The 18,147-nt window shown below is 44.7% G+C and overlaps 7 protein-coding genes across 7 annotated transcripts; 5 read left to right on the top strand and 2 right to left on the bottom strand.

The window, feature by feature from the left end:
* Window positions 1-289: 289 nt before the first annotated feature.
* Window positions 290-2,261, bottom strand: BYT42DRAFT_585097 (uncharacterized protein). Its single transcript, XM_051569949.1, has one exon. It carries the CDS (start codon window positions 1,805-1,807, stop codon window positions 452-454), a length of 1,356 nt encoding a protein of 451 aa, XP_051419856.1. The 5' UTR covers window positions 1,808-2,261; the 3' UTR covers window positions 290-451.
* A 521-nt stretch (window positions 2,262-2,782) lies between these two features.
* Window positions 2,783-4,206, top strand: BYT42DRAFT_549271 (NAD(P)-binding protein; the record flags this gene model as incomplete). The annotated part of the gene is made up of 5 exons (XM_051566061.1): window positions 2,783-3,160; window positions 3,248-3,410; window positions 3,491-3,734; window positions 3,803-3,987; window positions 4,061-4,206. 5 exons carry the CDS (start codon window positions 2,783-2,785, stop codon window positions 4,204-4,206), a joined length of 1,116 nt encoding a protein of 371 aa, XP_051419855.1.
* Window positions 4,207-4,283: 77 nt separating this feature from the next.
* BYT42DRAFT_585085 (pyridoxal phosphate-dependent transferase) lies at window positions 4,284-6,343 on the top strand. Its single transcript, XM_051569948.1, has 6 exons — window positions 4,284-4,465; window positions 4,522-4,632; window positions 4,710-5,204; window positions 5,276-5,352; window positions 5,414-5,557; window positions 5,632-6,343. The coding sequence occupies exons 1-6, from the start codon at window positions 4,384-4,386 to the stop codon at window positions 6,256-6,258; spliced, it is 1,536 nt and encodes a 511-aa protein (XP_051419854.1). The 5' UTR covers window positions 4,284-4,383; the 3' UTR covers window positions 6,259-6,343.
* Window positions 6,344-6,619: 276 nt separating this feature from the next.
* On the top strand, window positions 6,620-7,077 carry BYT42DRAFT_475672 (uncharacterized protein; the record flags this gene model as incomplete). Its single annotated transcript, XM_051563613.1, has 2 exons — window positions 6,620-6,723; window positions 6,792-7,077. Coding segments are annotated over 2 exons (390 nt in total), but the record flags the coding sequence as incomplete, so codon positions are not given.
* A 412-nt stretch (window positions 7,078-7,489) lies between these two features.
* On the top strand, window positions 7,490-10,091 carry BYT42DRAFT_503371 (ras guanine nucleotide exchange factor domain-containing protein; the record flags this gene model as incomplete). Its single annotated transcript, XM_051564897.1, has 2 exons — window positions 7,490-9,969; window positions 10,037-10,091. The coding sequence occupies 2 exons, from the start codon at window positions 7,490-7,492 to the stop codon at window positions 10,089-10,091; spliced, it is 2,535 nt and encodes an 844-aa protein (XP_051419852.1).
* A 547-nt stretch (window positions 10,092-10,638) lies between these two features.
* Window positions 10,639-15,413, top strand: BYT42DRAFT_585079 (methionine synthase). Its single transcript, XM_051569947.1, has 11 exons — window positions 10,639-10,679; window positions 10,744-10,851; window positions 10,925-11,160; window positions 11,226-11,482; window positions 11,557-11,773; window positions 11,842-11,973; window positions 12,038-12,535; window positions 12,610-12,695; window positions 12,763-12,821; window positions 12,888-13,458; window positions 13,539-15,413. The coding sequence occupies exons 1-11, from the start codon at window positions 10,658-10,660 to the stop codon at window positions 15,100-15,102; spliced, it is 3,750 nt and encodes a 1,249-aa protein (XP_051419851.1). The 5' UTR covers window positions 10,639-10,657; the 3' UTR covers window positions 15,103-15,413.
* An 836-nt stretch (window positions 15,414-16,249) lies between these two features.
* BYT42DRAFT_116168 (uncharacterized protein) lies at window positions 16,250-16,805 on the bottom strand. Its single transcript, XM_051562123.1, has one exon. It carries the CDS (start codon window positions 16,709-16,711, stop codon window positions 16,376-16,378), a length of 336 nt encoding a protein of 111 aa, XP_051419850.1. The 5' UTR covers window positions 16,712-16,805; the 3' UTR covers window positions 16,250-16,375.
* Window positions 16,806-18,147: the final 1,342 nt, after the last annotated feature.

Below are 18,147 nucleotides of genomic sequence, written 5' to 3'. Positions count from 1 at the left end.
GTGGACCCGTTATCATTTACCATGATGCGACCATTTACATGCATCGAAAGGATCCGGTTCAGTATGAGCCATATCAGCGCGCGCCACCGCCATGTCTCCACGTGAAACCGGGGGTGGCATGAAACGGGAACACTCCTTTCCTTTAGTAAGTCCTGACTAAAGCGCCAAAATTCGCATTGCATGCAAATAGGCAGATGCTCGGGATGGCGATTCCCATTTCACTATACTGTACGTATGTCCCTTTTTAGTGCTTATTTTCCAAGGAAGTGCATGGATGAATTTAACGGATGGAGGCCATCAGTCGTCGAATTCTTTCTTCGTTGATTTATTGTTCTGAATATATATTATGAAAAGTGTTATGTACTTCTAAATTCCAGTTGATTGTTTTGTTCAAATTAGAGTGGCTAGATGGGTCGCTGGCTTAGCTTTAGGGGTGATGGGTTGCAGATATTTACAGTTGAATACGCACAGATTTTTTGACGACCTGTGGCGGGACCGGTTCAGACGCAGTTGGGGTGGTTTCCTCACAAGTGCATCCATCTTGGTGGTGATGGGTATCTTCATCGAACTGACATAAACAGTATCGTTCACTCTCTTCTAGTAATGTGTTGACGCTCTTCACCAGCTCGGCTTCATCCATCGCCGCAATGGCTTCGGGAGGATTCGCTTCATCTTCGCTCACGTCTTTCACATTGCCCCCGGATGTCTTTCTGTTCAATGCATCGTCCACGTCACTCATCGTGTCGTCGTCCTCGTCGTCGTCTTCCTCTTCATCCACCCACTCCACAAATTTCCGTGTTACGTCCCTTAGCTTGTTGCCGAGTTTCTCATTGGTTACATCCGCCAAACGCTCGTGCCACCAGGTAATGACCGCATCGCCATCCACAATGTCATATTTATACAGCATGACCAACAGACGGTGGAAATTTTCCACCAATGAGGTCGTGCCTTTGCTTTCTGAATAAATAGCTCGTTCGGCTTCGTTGAGAAATTGATATTGTTCTTCGTCGCCTCTGATATGTCGTTCTAGAATCGCTTTCCAAAACTGCAAGAACCCTTCTCGTACCCGTGTGACAATGAGTTTGGCCGCGGCCGCCGAGTTTGTGTCGGATACTGTATCATTGATCCATACAATAAAAGAGTCGGCCAAGGTATGCAAGATCATGGAGGGGGATGGGTCGTATTTCAGCATGAGATCATCGAGTTCCAGATTGGCTCGAGCACTGGTTAAATTGGAAATTAACGCTTGCCGTAGGTAAGAGGCGGCCAAATCTTTAAATCGATCGACGTTGGTATCGTCTTCATCTTCATCTTCCTCGTCGTCGTCGTCTTCGTCGTCATCGCTTTCCAGTATCTCCTGTTTATGATGTAAAGCTAGGTCGTCGAGCGGAGCAGGCAACGTTTCACCACGGACCCCTGTTTGATTGAGGTCTGAACTATGGAGACTGCACACCATCTCGACTTCGTCCTCAAAATTATTGCAATGCCAGATATCAGATGATTTCTTTATTGACGCTGCATCGTGATAGGTGAGACTCGAGTCGGGTTGCACCTGTTCAAGTTGGGATTTCAACGCATCGATTTCGTCTTGTTTGTCCAATACATCGATCTCCATTTTGGCATGTTTGTCCATGGTCTCATCGTAAAACTTTTGATGAACAATATCGGCGATTCTTCGAGACTCTCTTTCTATGGCAAGGTCATTCTTGAGCAAATGAACGCTCGATTGAAGCATCGCATTTTCAGAACGAAGACGTCGAATTTCGCGGAGTAAAAGATGGTAAGAATCCTTTCTGTGTCTACGCATATGGAAATAACAACTTGTAGTAAACGAGATATACGAAGAAAAGGAAAGATGAAACAAAGAAGGAGCTTGAAAAGGATGGCTCCCAAATGATGGGCGAAAAAAAAAGGGAAAAAACTAGAAAAGGACAAACGTTATGGAATGGTGGCCACTTTTGGAAAAGAGAGGGTTCAGAAAGCCCAGCGGAGCATTTCGGGGCAGTGCGCTTTTTCGCTTGGAGCAATAATCCCTTCCAACCAAACCCCCCAATGGACTGCTTTTTCGGGGATCGCCAATCGTCCTTCTCTGGTTGGACTGCGTTTCTCAAATATTACTCATCGTGCGTTGGTCTGTTTACCATTGCCCAAGAAAAAAAATTCTTTCACTGATTTTTTACTGGATTTTCCAACGAGGCAAATGTCTGTGCGAGCATTATGCCACGTGAGAATTGTTTTGCTACAAGTGGCTGAAGCCTTACAGCATTAATAAACTCCTTTCCTAGAACTTCCATCGTTTTCTTTTTGTTTAGTATCTCTTTGACCCTTGTTTTGATATCATTGTCATCGAATATTCAGTGTCGGCTCTTGAAAATAGGTCCTAACTCGACTTTGTGATGAAACATAATCATGGGCTTACTCTTATTTATAACATTATTGCAATCCGATATCCATTTGCCGTCATGGTTCTCATTTTTCTATCGTCGTCAACGACATATTTGCTGGCATAAAGCATCTTGCGAGCGTTTGCAGCGAAAAGTATCAAATCGGCAGTTGCGTTTTGGAAGATGATGTAACTTTTTTCCCAGTTGATTGCGGACGGTTTCAACTTTCTGATTAAGGCGCTCGGAATAAAATTCCCGGAAGCCTGTCACGATGATGTATGAATGAAATGATCCCATTATGCACAAAATATATAAGCGTTAAATCCGTGCTCACGTCTAGAAGAATCTTGATTTTTCTTTTTTCCTTTTTCAAACGAATTATTACACAGCACAACATTATGGGTAAAACTGCCATTGTTTTCGGCGCCAACGGCATTAGCGGTACCGCACTTATCGAAAGATTAACAAGTGCGTCCAAAGAAGAGTGGAGTCAGATTGTGGCCGTGTCTCGTCGTCCTCCACAAATCGATCATGAGGACCAGCGTGTGCGATTTGTGTCGTGCGACCTTTTGAACGGCACCATTCCTGAAATGGCAAAATCGCTCGTCGAAGCGGGCGCGGGCAATGCTCAACATGCCTTTTTCTATGCTTACATCATGAAGCAAGATCCAAAGGAAGAATCCAAAATAAACACGGAATTGCTGCATCGAGCATTGCAGCTGTGCGAAAACGCTTGCCCTGGTTTGCAAACATTCATGTTACAAACCGGTATGAAGGTAAGCACAATTGCAAACAGTGTGCATTGTTAGTACTGTTGGTTACTTAAAAACCATGCATGGGCATAGTATTATGCTTGTCATCAGGGTCCACCCGCCATGTCTTCGCTTCCTTTCCGCGAAGATGCTCCTCGTCCCGAAGGCGAGAACTTTTACTACCCTCAAGAAGACTTGGTCAAGCAATTTTCCAAGGAACACAACTGGCGATGGATTATCACTCGCCCCAATATCATTGCCGGCGTCAGCCGAGGTAAGCTTTATTTTTTTCGACATTTGTGTCTTTTTCCATCAGTAACCGTGTGCTAATGAATGGATCGTGTGAAAAAAAAGGCAATTACATGAATATGGCCGTGTCGCTGGGTATTTATGCTGTGTTGCAAAAGGAACTGGGTCGCGAATTCAAGTTCCCAGGCAACAAGTTCGCGTGGCAAAACATTGTTGACCAGTCCGCCGCTGTCAATAATGCCGATTTCCAGATTTGGGCAAGCACTAATCCTAAAGCCGCCGATAACATTTTCAACATCACCAATGGTGATAAAATCACTATCTCCGAATTATGGCACAAGATTGCAGAGTAAGCCCATTGTTGTTCTCGGATCACGAGGAAATTATCATCGCTCACGCATTTCCATCGTTTACTAGCTATTTCGGTTTAAAGGTGCCCAAGGACGAAGACCAGTTCAAGAAGTGTGACAAAAAGGAAGGCCGATGCGCCGAATTCAGTCTCAAGGACTACATGTATGAAAACGAGGATAACTGGAAGAAGCTGGCTCAAAAGTACAATCTCGATCCCAAAGCTATTGAATACTGTACCTGGGACTTTGTTGGTAAGTTTTGTCAGTCGTGGGCTCCAGATATCTGATAAGTTCCAATATCAGATGACTAATCCTGATTGGATAGATCAAACATTTGAGCGCACTTGGCCTGATGATTCGACCATCGAAAAGGCCCGTTCCTTGGGTTGGGACAAGAAGCTGGACAGCGCCAAGGAGTTTTACAATGCCTTTGACAAGATGAAGCAGTTGAATATGCTTCCTAGCAATTAAAAAGAGCTAACCATCTATCCTGTTATTTATGTAAAATATTCTAATTGTTTGTATGTCAACCTTTTCTTCCCTGTCCAATAAAATTTATCTCTTTGAAAGCTCTTGGCGTTTTTTTCCTGCGGCAAATTTCCCTCAAAAAAAAAAAAAAATTATCTGTTTCTGTTTACTTCTCGAAATATGGTCATAGCGAGTCAAGATGATACCGCGTCCATGGAGTTGGAGACCATGCTGAATCGCATGCAGAAATTGGTGCTGCAATGTAAATGGGGCTAATTTTCTTTGCTAAAGAATGCATCTGACTGATCCCTCTAACAGATGTTCGGGATGGTCAGTCGACCGATCAAGCCGTAGTCGAGTATCATAGTCCTGATCAACTTTATAAAAGGATCGATTTTGAGTTACCCGACGAAGCCTCGGGTATCGATGGTAAAAACAGCCTTGAATGGGTCTAATGTCACATTATAAGAATGTCACATTAACAATGACGGTGGTCACATTTTCAGGTACATTTGATCTGATTAAGTCGACTTTACAATACAGTGTGAACGCGTGGAACCCGAGGTTTATGGATAAATTATATGCTTCGACCAATCCTATTGGCGTGATATCTGAGTTGCTACTGGCCGTGCTCAACAGTAATGCACACGTCTACCATGTGTCCCCCGTCTTGACCCTCATGGAAATCGAAGTCACCAAGGCCACCGCGAAATTGCTCGGCATGGGTGACAAAGGAGGTGGATTGCTGTGTCCCGGCGGCTCGGCATCCAATTTATTGGCCATGATCACGGCTCGTAATACGCTCTATCCTACCATCAAGACCGAAGGTTACATGCCGCGTCCCTTCAACCCCGCCGCTGACTATGGAAAACTCACCATCTTTACCTCGACCCACAGTCACTACAGCATCTCCAAATCAGCCCAAGTCTTGGGATTAGGCAGCTCAAATGTCGTTCAAGTGCCGGTCGACGACGACGGATGCATGCACACAGACGCCCTGGGTACGTTTCCATCATTATTTTGTATACTTCCCAATGCTATCGCAGCGTCTGATCTTGATGTACATTTTTAGCCCAACTTTTGCAAGAGAGTATCGCGAGAGGTGAGACCCCCTTTTTCATCAATGCCACCGCTGGCACGACTGTTTTGGTATACACTCAATGTACATGAGAATTCGCTGGAGAACATGGACTGATATGAGAACATCTAGGGAGCTTTCGATCCAATTAGAGAAATTTCTGTCATTGCCAAAAAATTCAATTGCTGGCTCCACGTGGACGGCTCTTGGGGAGCTTCGGCGGTATTTTCACAGCATCTCATGGCTACTCAAAGCTGGTTAGACGGATCGGAACTGGTAGGCTTTTTTACTCTCGTCGAATTGCAAAAAAAATGTGAAACGGGTGAAATTGATCATGGCGCATATCTTAGGCTGATACCTTTACGATCAATCCCCATAAACTTCTTGGCGTACCCTTGCAATGTTCGATGCTACTTACGCCTCATCAGGGCCATCTTTTATTCGCCAAAGCCAATTCTCTGAAAGCGGATTATCTTTTCCACGGCAACCCTTACGATTTGGGAGACGGTACGGTGGGCTGTGGTCGACGTCCCGATGCGGCCAAGATCTTCTTGGCATGGAAGTTTTACGGTCGCGAGGGCTTGGGCCAGCGTGTCGAACTGGCTGTTTCCAAAGCGGCTCAGTTTACCGATCTCGTGCGACAACGATACTCTCATGGCTTTTTGCTGGTCAAAGATCCATGTCCTTTTCTACAGATTTGTTTCTGGTTCATTCCATCAGGTTTACCCATCGCGACCTGGAGACAACAACACATATACGACGACAAGCTTTCAAGCATCACCCGCGAAATCCATCGACGATTGAATGCTTCCGGCCAATTCATGGTGGATCATGCTCCGGTGAAGGATATCCCCGACTTTTTCCGCGTGGTCATTAACGCACCCTCTGTCAATGTGCACCGAGACCTGTCACTTTTATTAGACGCCATAGAAACTATCAGCAAGGATATCGATTGGCTCAATTACTTGTCCAGCTAAACTCTAGACCATGGCATCTGCAATCGTTTCCTCATTCTATTCATATCCATCCTCTTGTTTCTTCAAAAAGAACTTCCATTAACCACTTAATACCGTTATCAAATGTGAGGCTATGTGCTTTCTCGTTGATCTTCTAGATCTGATGGCAAAGCATTGACTGATAGCGGAGAATTGCAAGTGGAACACACCAATGGTATGCAGGGGATCTGCCAATGGTCGCATTAGTCGGAGTTTAATATGGTGCAGATTTTTGTTTGCCTCGGTTGATTTTAAATTTTGTGAGATGTCTCTGGTTGTCGTTTTTTCTTTATATATTCCCTTTCATATGTCGACGAGACTCAATGAGCCATCAAAAGCTATAGCGTTGTACACCCATGAATCCAATGATTCATTAGTTTTAAACTTTGAGCAAGGAGACTACCTCGACGTTAACAAGAAGCTTCCCACTGGCTGGTGGCAAGGAAGGTAACGTTAATGGTTCTTACTGAACAATGGTTGGACTTTTTCTCACTGTATAATGTCATTAAAAAAAGCTGCAACGGGACGGCAGGCTGGTTTCCTCGAAATTATGTTGCCGTTGTCGATCGGGCCAGTACCCCGGAGTATGAACAGACCAAAGACCTGACTGACCTGATTGAAGACCAACTGTTCGGCGAATGTCTGACGAGTGCACAACCTACTTCACCGCTTCCAAAGCATTGGACATTGCAAACCACAAAAGATGGAAAACGTCATTACTACTATAACCGGTTTACGGGTGAAATGAGGCCCACTTTGCCCGATGCTGAAGATGCCAATATCAATCTTTTTGACGATTACGAAAACAGCATCTTTGAATCATCCAGCAGCTCCGAGTCTAGTCGAACCCCGTCATTATCACAACCTCGATTGTCTTTTGGATCGGCCACAGCAGCCGTTGAAAATGACCTGGTTCCTGACAAGGTAAGCTGCTCAACCGAACACACCAATAAGTATGTGTGAGTCAAACCCTCTTGCTCCCATGACAGATTCTGCAACCCGTACTCACGAATTTGGACAATGATGCTGAAAAACCGTTTCGGGTAATGTTGAATGAATATGTATTTCCTGCAAGCATGATGGTTAACTCTATTCATAATAGAATGAGACGACGGAACCCGATGACCAAAGTGAACCAGTAAGACGTGCTTCGTCCACAGCCGCCTCAAGAAAGTCTTTGTGCGAAAGACTGTCAATTACCATTCCAGACGATATGCTCAACATCCAAAAGCTAAGTAGTCAGGCCGCGCTAGCTATCGGTCACTTGAATACCGTTGTGAGGCATTCCAAAACTTCGCAATATGTATCCACGATAGAAGACATTGTGGATGCCGTGCGGTTGCTTTTATTCACATCGGGTACCGTCGATAAAACGTCCATTCATGTCAAGCACAACTGTGCGTTGCGAGCCCACTATCGCGCATTAACGGCGTCCCTCGGTCGACTCATATTGACGGCTCAACTGTGTACCAAGAACTCAGCGGGAGAACTTCGCAAGCTTCTCATCAATGCCAACGAGCTCCTGATTGCCGTGCAAAACTTTGCTCAAGCATGTCAAATGGCGCCTATCAGTATCGCAGACGCATGTCCAAAGTTGGTGCAAACCGATGAAGACAGTACAAAGGAAACGCAATTTTGCGATGAGCATCGACCGCCGAGTTCACTGCAAGAGGACGTTGTCGAAGCCATTGAAGCATGTAGTCTCAACGTACGAGAAACGGTCCAAGGGATCTGTGACAGACTACAAGTCGATATACAAGATACCGAACCGCGTCAGTCGCTTGGAACTCTATTATTTTCCCGTTTTCGATATGCCTTGAACCAAGTGGGGCAACTGCTGGTGTTGCTCGATAGTATGGACTGTGCTCGATTTGCCGGGTCCGCCTCGTATCATGAAGTCACTGCAAGACGGCAATCCCTGAGCGATGGCATTGGACAACTTTTCTGCTATCTGCAGAAAATGACAGAGGAAGACTTGCCAATGGAGTATATTATCACGGAAATGAGCACGGCGGCTAAACTCGTGAACGAGTCTGTGCGTACAATTTCTGAGTGTATTTCTCGGCAGCAGCCCACGGTGGCAGGTGAACCGGCTGTGACGTCAACGCGTTCTTCTACGACCAACACCACTTTGGATTCTGAACAAGGCACCAACGCCATGCCTCATGTCAGCAAATTAGCCGACAGGGTACTGACAAAGACATTCGGTCCGTCGGAAGCGGAGGATCGGAAACACAACTCGACGGCGAGCCTGTCAAGCTACAGTGATGAGAGCTCGGTTATCGAGAATTCTACCCATGACAAAGGCTCAGGCACCAGTCTATCGACTGCATCTCCTGATACCTATAACCGAGAAAAGTTGAAGCGATTCTTTGGTGGGGATGTTCCCGAAACGGTTACGGTAGAAGAGAGCCCACCCTGCGAAGAGGTTCCTTGGTTTCTTAAAGCGGACTATGACCCAAAGGAACTCTTATTTGACGTGGCGGGCTTTGTCAGGGGCGGTACGCTCAAAGCGCTGACCATACGGTTGACAACGCACGACAAACTCGATATGAACTTTATCAGCACATTCCTCTTGACGTACCGTTCCTTCTGCACGTCCATGGAATTACTGTCTCTCTTGAAAGAACGGTATCAAATCCAACCGCCGGCAGAACTGACCGACGAAGAACTCGAGATTTGGAGACAGAAGAAGCTGAAGCTGGTACGCTTACGGGTATTCAACGTGATGAAAACTTGGCTCGAACAGTATTACAACGAAGACGATGTGGTGATTCTGGAGCCTATGCTCGAATTCACCCATACCGTGATTCGTGACACCATGAGTTTCTCGGCCAATCAACTCGAGCGCCTCATTCAGAAACGGCAAGAAGCAGCGTCTCAGCAACGAAGTCTTCGAAAGATGGTCCTGACCCTGCCCGATCCGCCTGAACCTATTTTGCCTCGCAATTTGAAAAACTTCCGTTTGCTGGATATTGACCCGCTGGAACTGGCTCGCCAAATGACCATTATGGATTTCAAGCTTTACAATGCGGTGCATCCCGTGGAATGCCTCGACAAGGCTTGGTCGCGCGATGCCAATAGCGACAAGGGCAAGGTCGCGGTGAATATCCGCGCTGCCATCGATTACTGTAATCATCTCACTAAGTGGGTGGCGGGGAGTATTCTTGGTGAGCACGAGATCAAGAAACGATTGGCCCAAGTCAAGTATTGGATCCAGGTGGCGGAAAAATGTCGCCAGCTCAACAATTTCAATACATGCATGGCGATCATCTCAGCTTTTGACAACAGTTCAGTGGGTCGGTTGAAGCGGACGTGGGAAATGGTCGGCGCGCGCACCAACACGGTTTTGGCCCAAATCCGGAAGCTGATGGGCACGGACCGCAACTTCAACGAATATCGAGCCATCATCCACTCCATTAATCCGCCATGCATCCCATTTCTCGGCATCTATCTTCAGGATCTCACCTTTATCGAAGACGGCAATCCCAACTTTCTTAAATCCTCTAATACCATGATCAACTTTGCCAAGCGAGCCAAAACGGCCGAGATTATTCGTGAAATTGAACAATACCAATCAACACCTTATCAATTCAAACCCGTGGAAGAATTGCAGGCTTTCATCATGACCAGCCTGCAAAACACGCGCGACGAAGATATGCTATACCAAGAAAGTCTTGAAATAGAACCAAGGTACACAGTGATATCCAGTTGCATTATCCCTTGATCAATCTTTCTAATGTTTGTTGCTGAAATGTAGAGAAAGAGAAGACGAAAAGATAACCCGCTTATTACAGGAATCCGGCTTCCTATAACCTCATTAGACACACAACGTAGACGAAAATGACGCTTATTAATATACCGTTCAGTAAATTTAATGTTTTTGTAATAGTAATAAGCAATTAAACTGTACCGCAATAATGAATGCGATAGTGAAACTCATGGAAATACAAAGGATCGATGTAGGGTGGGCTTAGGGAAGGTACCTTTCCATGCATGAAATGGGCCGGAGATGGTTGAAGCTCCAAGTCAAAGCGCAGTCGTGATTGGTCAATCTCGTGCGTGCAAGAGCCAACACAAAAAAGATGGATAGCAAACGGAGATGATCTATTGCAATTTCGCACCCCGACATAATGAAAGAGATCGAGCGGGATCTTCTCGTGCCATGCCAACGTTATGGGGTCATTCGCAGAACAGTAGCAAAGAGCTTATTCGTGCTTAGTATAGAGACATAAAATGGTTTTGGAAGAATTAAATAAATAGCGACAGGATCGAAACAAAGCTTGTGCGATGATGATCCAAAATGGGTCATTTTTTTGAGATTCCAAAACTCTTTTTTTCTTTTTCGGGTGACACATAAATATTTCACCCATCTTTCACCATGGCCGATTTGACAGATATAGGTAACAAGCACTAATTCCGAGGATAAAATATCCGTCACCTTGCAACTAAATCAATGCGCTCTAGATGTCTTTGAGTATCTTGAAAAGACTCTTGCGGAGCGCATCATGTTCCTTGACGGCGCCATGGGCACCATGGTCCAGCGCTTGAAACTTCAAGAAGAGGATTTTCGCGGTAAGATCCTCGGCTGAGTCACAGACAATAACCACTTCAGAATCACAGACTCACCATGATACGGATAATGTAGGTCAGGAATTCATTGACTGGGAAAAGGACCTGAGAGGCAACAACGATTTATTGACTCTGACCAAACCTGATGCCATTTACAACATTCATCGCCAATATCTCGAAGCGGGCTCGGATATGGTCGAAACGAATACTTTCAGTTCGACTTCCATTGCTCAAGCCGATTATGGCCTTGAAAAGTACGCTTATCGCTTGAACAAAGAGGGTGCTGCTTTGGCAAAGAAGGCTTGTCAGGATGTATGTGATGGAATAATACGAGCAACATCATCGTTTAAAAATTGGAAACTCACCCTGTCGGCTAGGTTACGAAAGCCACCGGGATCCCTCGATTCGTTTGTGGTGCCGTTGGTCCCACCAATCGTACAGCTTCCATTTCTCCTTCGGTAGAAAATCCGGCTTACCGCAACGTGACATTCGACGAATTGGTGGAAGCTTATGCCGAGCAGGTTCGTGGTCTTTTGGATGGTGGTGCGGATATTTTATTGGTCGAAACCATTTTCGATACCTTGAATGCCAAAGCCGCCGTCTTTGCCATTGATGTGGTCTTTGAGGAAGAGGGGTAAGTCTCTGTCAGACAGACACGCTCATGTTTGGTGTATTCACATCTGCTTTTTTTTTATTCCTCTTTTGTAGTCGCTCCAAGGTACCTCTGTTGATTTCTGGCACCATTGTCGATCAGAGTGGTCGTACACTTTCTGGGCAAACCGGTGAAGCCTTTGTCACCTCTTTGAAGCACGCCGATCCTGTCGCGTTTGGTCTCAACTGCGCTTTGGGTGCTCCCCAAATGAAGCCTTTCATCCAAAACATTAGTCGCTTCACGGACGCTCACATCATCTGTTATCCCAACGCTGTGAGTAGACCTTTTTCATATAACTGATGACAGGAGAACAGGCGAGTATTGATGGGTGATTGGAATAGGGTCTTCCTAATGCCATGGGTGAATATGACGAAAGTCCCGAAGCAATGGCAAAGAATGTGGAACCATTTGCTCAAGAAGGTCTCGTTACCATTGTTGGTGGATGCTGTGGTACGACACCCGATCATATCAAGGTAAAATCAGTTATTTGTCTTGTTTAAAATGATCTGGCTCTGTTAACCTCTGTTGCGTCGTCAGGCGGTTGCTGAGGTGTGCCGAAAATATCCTCCTAGACCCAAGCCAAAGAAGAATGACGATGTGATGTTGTTGTCGGGCTTGGAAGTGCTGCGCGTGAATGAAATGACCGGTTTCGTCAACGTGGGTGAACGTTGTAACGTGGCAGGTTCGCGCAAGTTTTGCCGTCACATTTTGAAGGGCGAATACGAAGATGCTTTGGCCATTGCTCGTTCTCAAGTCGAAAACGGTGCGCAAGTGGTGGATTGCAACTTTGACGAAGGTCTTTTGGATGGCAAAGCGGCCATGACGCGCTTTTTGAACTTGATTTCTTCGGACCCCGATTGCGCCAGAGTGCCGTTGATGGTCGATTCGTCCAATTTCGCCGTCATTGAAGCCGGTCTAAAGTGTGCTCAGGGCAAATGTATCGTGAACTCCATTTCTCTCAAAGAAGGCGAAGAAGAATTCATAAAGAAGGCCAAAATCATCAAACGCTTTGGTGCAGCCGTCGTCGTCATGGCAGTATGTATCTCTAAAACCTACTAGTATTCGATGCTCTATTCAGTACTCACCTAATGGTATTTTTCGATTTCCAGTTTGATGAAGTGGGTCAGGCAGCAGAAGCTGATCGCAAAGTTGAAATTTGTACCCGCTCCTACCGCATTCTCGTCGATAAAGTCGGGTAAGAAAAATTCATGCTTCCTGCTGTTATTTGCTCAAAATACCGGTCATTAATATGATTATTTTAGCTTCAATCCCTACGATATCATTTTTGATCCGAATATTCTCACCATTGCTACCGGCATGGGTAAGTCATGAGCGCTATGTTTGGATAACATCTTGAATTTGGTTCTCACACGGCACTGCTTATTAGAGGAGCACAATAATTATGGTGTGGAATTTATCGAAGCTTGTCGTATTATCAAACAAACTCTCCCTGGTGCCAAGATCAGTGGTGGTGTGTCCAATTTATCCTTTGCTTTCCGTGGTATGGATAAAGTGCGTGAAGCTATGCATTCCGTTTTCTTGTTCCACGCTGTGAAAGTAGGCATGGATATGGGTATTGTCAATGCCGGTTTCTTGACAGTATATGATGACATTCCCAAAGATCTATTGGAGCTTTGTGAAAATGCGGTATGGAATCGCGATCCTGAGGTGACCGAGAAGTTGCTGGAATACGCGAAATCGCATTCCAAGGATGCCAAGAAAGATGAGGATTTGGAAGAATGGCGCGCCTGGCCCGTCACCGAACGTATCACTCACGCTTTGGTCAAGGGTATCATGAAATACATTCTCGAAGATACGGAAGAAGCACGACAAGATAAGGCAAAATATCCCCGAGCCCTGAACGTAATTGAAGGCCCCTTGATGGCCGGTATGAACGTCGTCGGTGATCTCTTTGGTAAGGGCAAGATGTTTTTGCCCCAGGTTATCCGATCCGCAAGGTAGGAGATCACCACGTGGACAAATGATTCCATACCAATTTTATGGCTAACGCTTATTTATTTTTCAACTTGTCTTGCAGAGTCATGAAAAAGGCGGTGGCTCATTTGGTGGAATACATCAAGGTCGAAAAGGAGGAGGATATGCTTAAATCTGGAGCAACGGAGATAAAGGGCAATGGAACCATCGTCATGGCCACCGTGAAGGGTGATGTGCACGATATCGGTAAAAATATTTGCGGTGTCGTGTTGGGTTGCAACAACTACCGTGTCATCGATATGGGTGTCATGGTTCCCTGTGATCAGATTATTGCGAAAGCCATTGAAGAAAAGGCCGATGTCATTGGTCTTTCAGGCCTCATCACTCCTTCTTTGGAAGAAATGGTTATCGTCGCCAAAGAATGCCAAAAAGCCGGTCTCAAGATTCCCATTCTCATTGGTGGTGCGACGACAAGCAAGATGCATACTGCCGTCAAAATCGCTCCGCAGTACCAGTCCCCTGTCGTCTATGTCTTGGACGCTTCACGTAGCGTGCCTGTCGTCGCCAGTTTGCTAGATGACAACCAAAGAGAGGATTTCGCCGAAGACATTCGTGAAGAATACGACGAATTGCGCGAAGAGTACTATGAAGGTTTGGAAGAAAAGCGTCTGCTATCGATTGATGCGGCTCGGGAGAAGAAGTTGCGCATCGACTGGAGCAAATCCTTGCCTCCAGGCAAGCCCAAATTTTTGGGCACACATGTCCTGAAAGATTATCCTCTTGAAAAGTTGCTTGATCGTATCGATTGGAATCCCTTCTTCCAAGTGTTCCAGTTGCGCGGTCGTTATCCTAACCGTGGTTTCCCAAAGATTTTCGATGATGAGAACGTTGGTGCTGAAGCGAAACGTGTGTACAACGACGCTCAAGTGATGCTCAAGGAAATCCTAAAGGACAAGTCGTTGCAAGCACATGGTATCGTCGGTTTCTACCCTGCCAATTCCGTAGGCGATGATATTTACGTGTACAAGGATGAGTCAAGAGAGGAAATTGCCCAAATATTTTACGGTTTGCGTCAACAATCGGAAAAGGAAACGGACGATCCTTACTACTGTATTTCCGACTTTGTGGCGCCTCGCGAAACCGACATTGCTGATTACATTGGTATGTTTGCCGTCAGTACCGGTTTTGGCTGTGAAGTATTAGAAAAGAAATACGACGACGATCACGATGATTACTCGAGCATTATGGTGAAGGCTTTAGCGGATCGTCTTGCCGAAGCATTTGCCGAAATTTTGCACGAAGAAGTGAGAAAGGACCATTGGGGTTACGCTTCGGATGAAACGTTGTCTCCTGCGGAATTATTCGCTGTTCGATACCAAGGTATTCGTCCCGCTCCCGGTTACCCATCGCAACCCGATCACACAGAGAAGAAGACAATGTGGGACTTAGGTAATATTGCAGAACAGACTGGTATCACTCTCACGGATTCGCTGGCCATGAATCCTCCTGCTAGTGTCAGTGGTTTATATTTTGGACACAAAGAAAGCACCTACTTTGCCGTCGGCAAAATCGACAAAGACCAGATCGTGGATTATGCCGCCAGAAAGAAGATGCCCGTGGAAGATACCGAGAAATGGCTCAACACCATCCTTGCTTATGATACATAGTTCTCTACTAGACTGATATATTTCTTTATTTTATATTCCTTGCCTTGACCAAAAAATAATCGAATAAAAAAAAGAGTTGTGATATCCACAATCAGCCGCCTAGAATAAATACTATTACCCTGTATCTGATACCTGTATAGTGCCCTGCCAAATTTTGTTTTATCCCGATAAATTTATTGTCTTTTTTCATCTTTCAGTTCTTTTTTCTTGAGAAATGAAGAAATAATAAAATAAATTGCAAGGAAGCAAAAATCATGACTTGGTCCTTTTTTGGCGGGGAGTGCGGGGTTCTTGTCATATTACCTTGGCCTGCGTAATCCTGATGGGGAAATTCGCTGAAACTGACGACTTTGTTCATCAAAAAGAAGAGGCTATCCTCATGAGGATGACTTTTATTTCAATAAAATGTATAATATGAGTTAAAAGATAGTTTAACAAACCATGCATAACGTCTGTACCAAAGTTATGTGCACCTGGTGTATCCGACCAGCCAACATAAGAACACTTGAGAATAAAGATCTCTCTCTCTAACATTATCTGAGACCTACTTCATGCAGCTATTTCATGCGATGAAGCCCCACTCTCTTAGCAAAGGTTAGATATGACGTGAAGCGATGAGAAAAGACACATGGCGTCTTCTTCCTGCTTCATTATTGGGCAATAAAGGTTTTAGCTACAGTACGAGGGATCGCCTCTTTTTTCATGTCTATAAAAGACGACGCATCTTCCATCCATTTTATTTCCTCTTCATCGCACATCTATTTTCTTTTTTTTGCGCAAAACCATCCATCTATCGCGCCATCCATTTTTTTATTGCTCATTTTCATCAACATTTGCTCAAATCACCCATCCTGTACGTATACTCATGATGACCACAACTGGGCTATCAAAACGACTGAATCTCCACATTATAGCTTGCGCGCCGAAAACCTTTTTTTTTTCTTTTTTTTTTGACGGCAAGAAAGATTTTTTTTTGAAAGGTAATGTATTTATGCTCAAGTGCCCTTTCTTTTTTGAATGTTATGCCGAATCACTCACTCACTTAGCTTTGTGTGCTTCTACTGTGTAGTTTAAAAACCTTTGAACAAAGCCCATGCCTTGGCGGTGTGCGGTGGCGGCTCCCGCAATGCGGTGACAACAGTTTTTTTGTAAATAAAAACAAGAGGAGAGTAAGTGTGGCTTGTCTAATGCATCCATCTTCCTTTTTGTATGTCTTTGTCCTTTGGTTTGCTCTCTTATTTAATTACTTAAAAACAACATTAGCTTGCCTCTTTTAAAAAATTTTGATTTGTAAAATATTTACCCACATTTTTTCAATTAAATTGTACGTATTTGATGAGACAAATACAGACTGATTTTGGCCACTTTTTTTTCTCTCTCTCGTTGGCATTCTTTTCCGCTCTGTCTCTTTGGCGTGTCCTAGTTGAACAGCTTGGCATTTTTTTTCTCTTTCAGGTTCCTGGGTGCTTTTTTTTGTTTTGTTTCTCCCCTTCTCCCGTGCAGATATATACGCCGTTCTCCCCAGGTTGCGGACCCCTGGATGGGCAACCTCTTCAGACGTGACGATAAATTTAAGTGACAAAAAGATGAGCAGTATGAATAATTTCATTAACGCTCTTGTTCATTATCTCTTTGTCTCTGGTTGAAAAAAAATAAAAAACCTTGTCGTTTCCCATCTACGCTTTTTTTCTGTCACCTTAAAATTTACGGATGCAACATGGGATCATCCATTCCTTTGGATTAAATACTATTTTTATTTTGCTAAGCCTAGAGTGACAAACTATGGGTCATGTTGTTGTTACGTATTTTGTTTGTTTCAGGGAACAGGAGCTTTTATGGTCTGAGAGCGTGATACACAGTTGACAAGGTTTGTTTTGAAACAACGGAACATAACGAACCCATGATGCTTCAGCATCACGCTATACAGCATCATGCAAATGACTTGGACTCTGTCATTTTTAGAATAGCAACCTTTTTTGAGGTCCCCTTTTGTTTACAAATCAAACGAAAACAAAAAGAGTTTAACCTCAAAACAGTTCTGTGTGCGTAACTTGATGCAGGAAATACACGCTACAAATTCCATAGGTTGACCATTCGCTATGACTTTTTTCATGGCAATGCAAGATAGAGCTTCCAACATCAGCCCATTTCAGGATTATGTGTCTATTGCTGTGAGAGTATCTTTTGCAGTGGAAGAAGAAAAAAGTAACCATGGTGCCACAAACGTGACAGAACTCCATATCCAGCGAACTCTAAAACGATCATGACGCCGCCCATCTCCTTGGTGGCTTTTTTCTTTTCTTTTCCTTTCTTTGCCAATGACGAGTTATGGTAATACAGAACAATGTTGTCTGATGAAATATCAAGGAGTTCCAAGGAGAAAAAACGCGTTTGATGAATGGATGCGAGACAGTATGAAAAGATGTTTGCGCTGTTACAGTGCAGAGGAACAAGCTGGGAGATGGGTATCCAATGTTGACAAAAAATACGTTTCCTTTATTGCATATCATTCATAGTGTTCTTTTCCAGCACGGCGGACGTGCACGCTGTCTGACTATTGCTGAAGAAGAAATAAAATAAAAAAGGATTTGAAAGTGACACACGGCGCATGAATAATTGGCAAATAGGGTACAGGAAAATCAAATGGGCCACCAGGGAGCAGACCAGCGATCCATAATTCATGATTGGGGGCAAATGAAGTGGAAGAGGGGCCAGTGTTTTTTTTTGGGGGGGGGGAGGACAAGAGGGAGGTCCTGGAAAGTAGAGGGCTCTCGGACGGTGGGACAAGGAGAATCAGGCTACCCAGAATTGTCAAGCGGAGCCAAGAGGCTTATAAGGGAAGTTTCACGGGTACTCTTTTTTAGTTTGGCTTCTGTGCGCAAGACCGCCCGTCAACATAAATCGGGTGATCATATGCGGTGCAGTCATGAGTGATACGGGGTTTGGAATGAAAAAGGTAGTCCGTTCTTGGAAGCCTTACTTTCCGCACAAACGGCACCGATCTCGTCCGTAATCAAAGCGATTCCAGTTGACGGAACTTCATCC

This window comes from Radiomyces spectabilis (assembly GCF_025331425.1).
Source record: "Radiomyces spectabilis strain NRRL 2753 chromosome Unknown BYT42scaffold_13, whole genome shotgun sequence".
NCBI lineage: Eukaryota > Fungi > Mucoromycota > Mucoromycetes > Mucorales > Radiomycetaceae > Radiomyces > Radiomyces spectabilis.
This window is presented reverse-complemented; position numbering and strand designations above follow the sequence as displayed.

What these genes read in the sequence shown, in the direction of transcription:
- BYT42DRAFT_585097 (XM_051569949.1), bottom strand. Translation starts at nt 1,807, where the DNA reads ATGCGTAGACACAGAAAGGATTCTTACCATCTTTTACTCCGCGAAATT.
- BYT42DRAFT_585085 (XM_051569948.1), top strand. Translation starts at nt 4,384, where the DNA reads ATGGTCATAGCGAGTCAAGATGATACCGCGTCCATGGAGTTGGAGACC. An exon ending in CGAAGCCTCGGGTATCGATG is followed by an intron (nt 4,633 to 4,709) that starts GTAAAAACAGCC and finishes TCACATTTTCAG; the next exon opens with GTACATTTGATCTGATTAAG. An exon ending in CATGCACACAGACGCCCTGG is followed by an intron (nt 5,205 to 5,275) that starts GTACGTTTCCAT and finishes GTACATTTTTAG; the next exon opens with CCCAACTTTTGCAAGAGAGT.
- BYT42DRAFT_585079 (XM_051569947.1), top strand. Translation starts at nt 10,658, where the DNA reads ATGGCCGATTTGACAGATATAG. An exon ending in GTGGTCTTTGAGGAAGAGGG is followed by an intron (nt 11,483 to 11,556) that starts GTAAGTCTCTGT and finishes CCTCTTTTGTAG; the next exon opens with TCGCTCCAAGGTACCTCTGT. An exon ending in CGACACCCGATCATATCAAG is followed by an intron (nt 11,974 to 12,037) that starts GTAAAATCAGTT and finishes TTGCGTCGTCAG; the next exon opens with GCGGTTGCTGAGGTGTGCCG.
- BYT42DRAFT_116168 (XM_051562123.1), bottom strand. Translation starts at nt 16,711, where the DNA reads ATGAAATTATTCATACTGCTCATCTTTTTGTCACTTAAATTTATCGTC.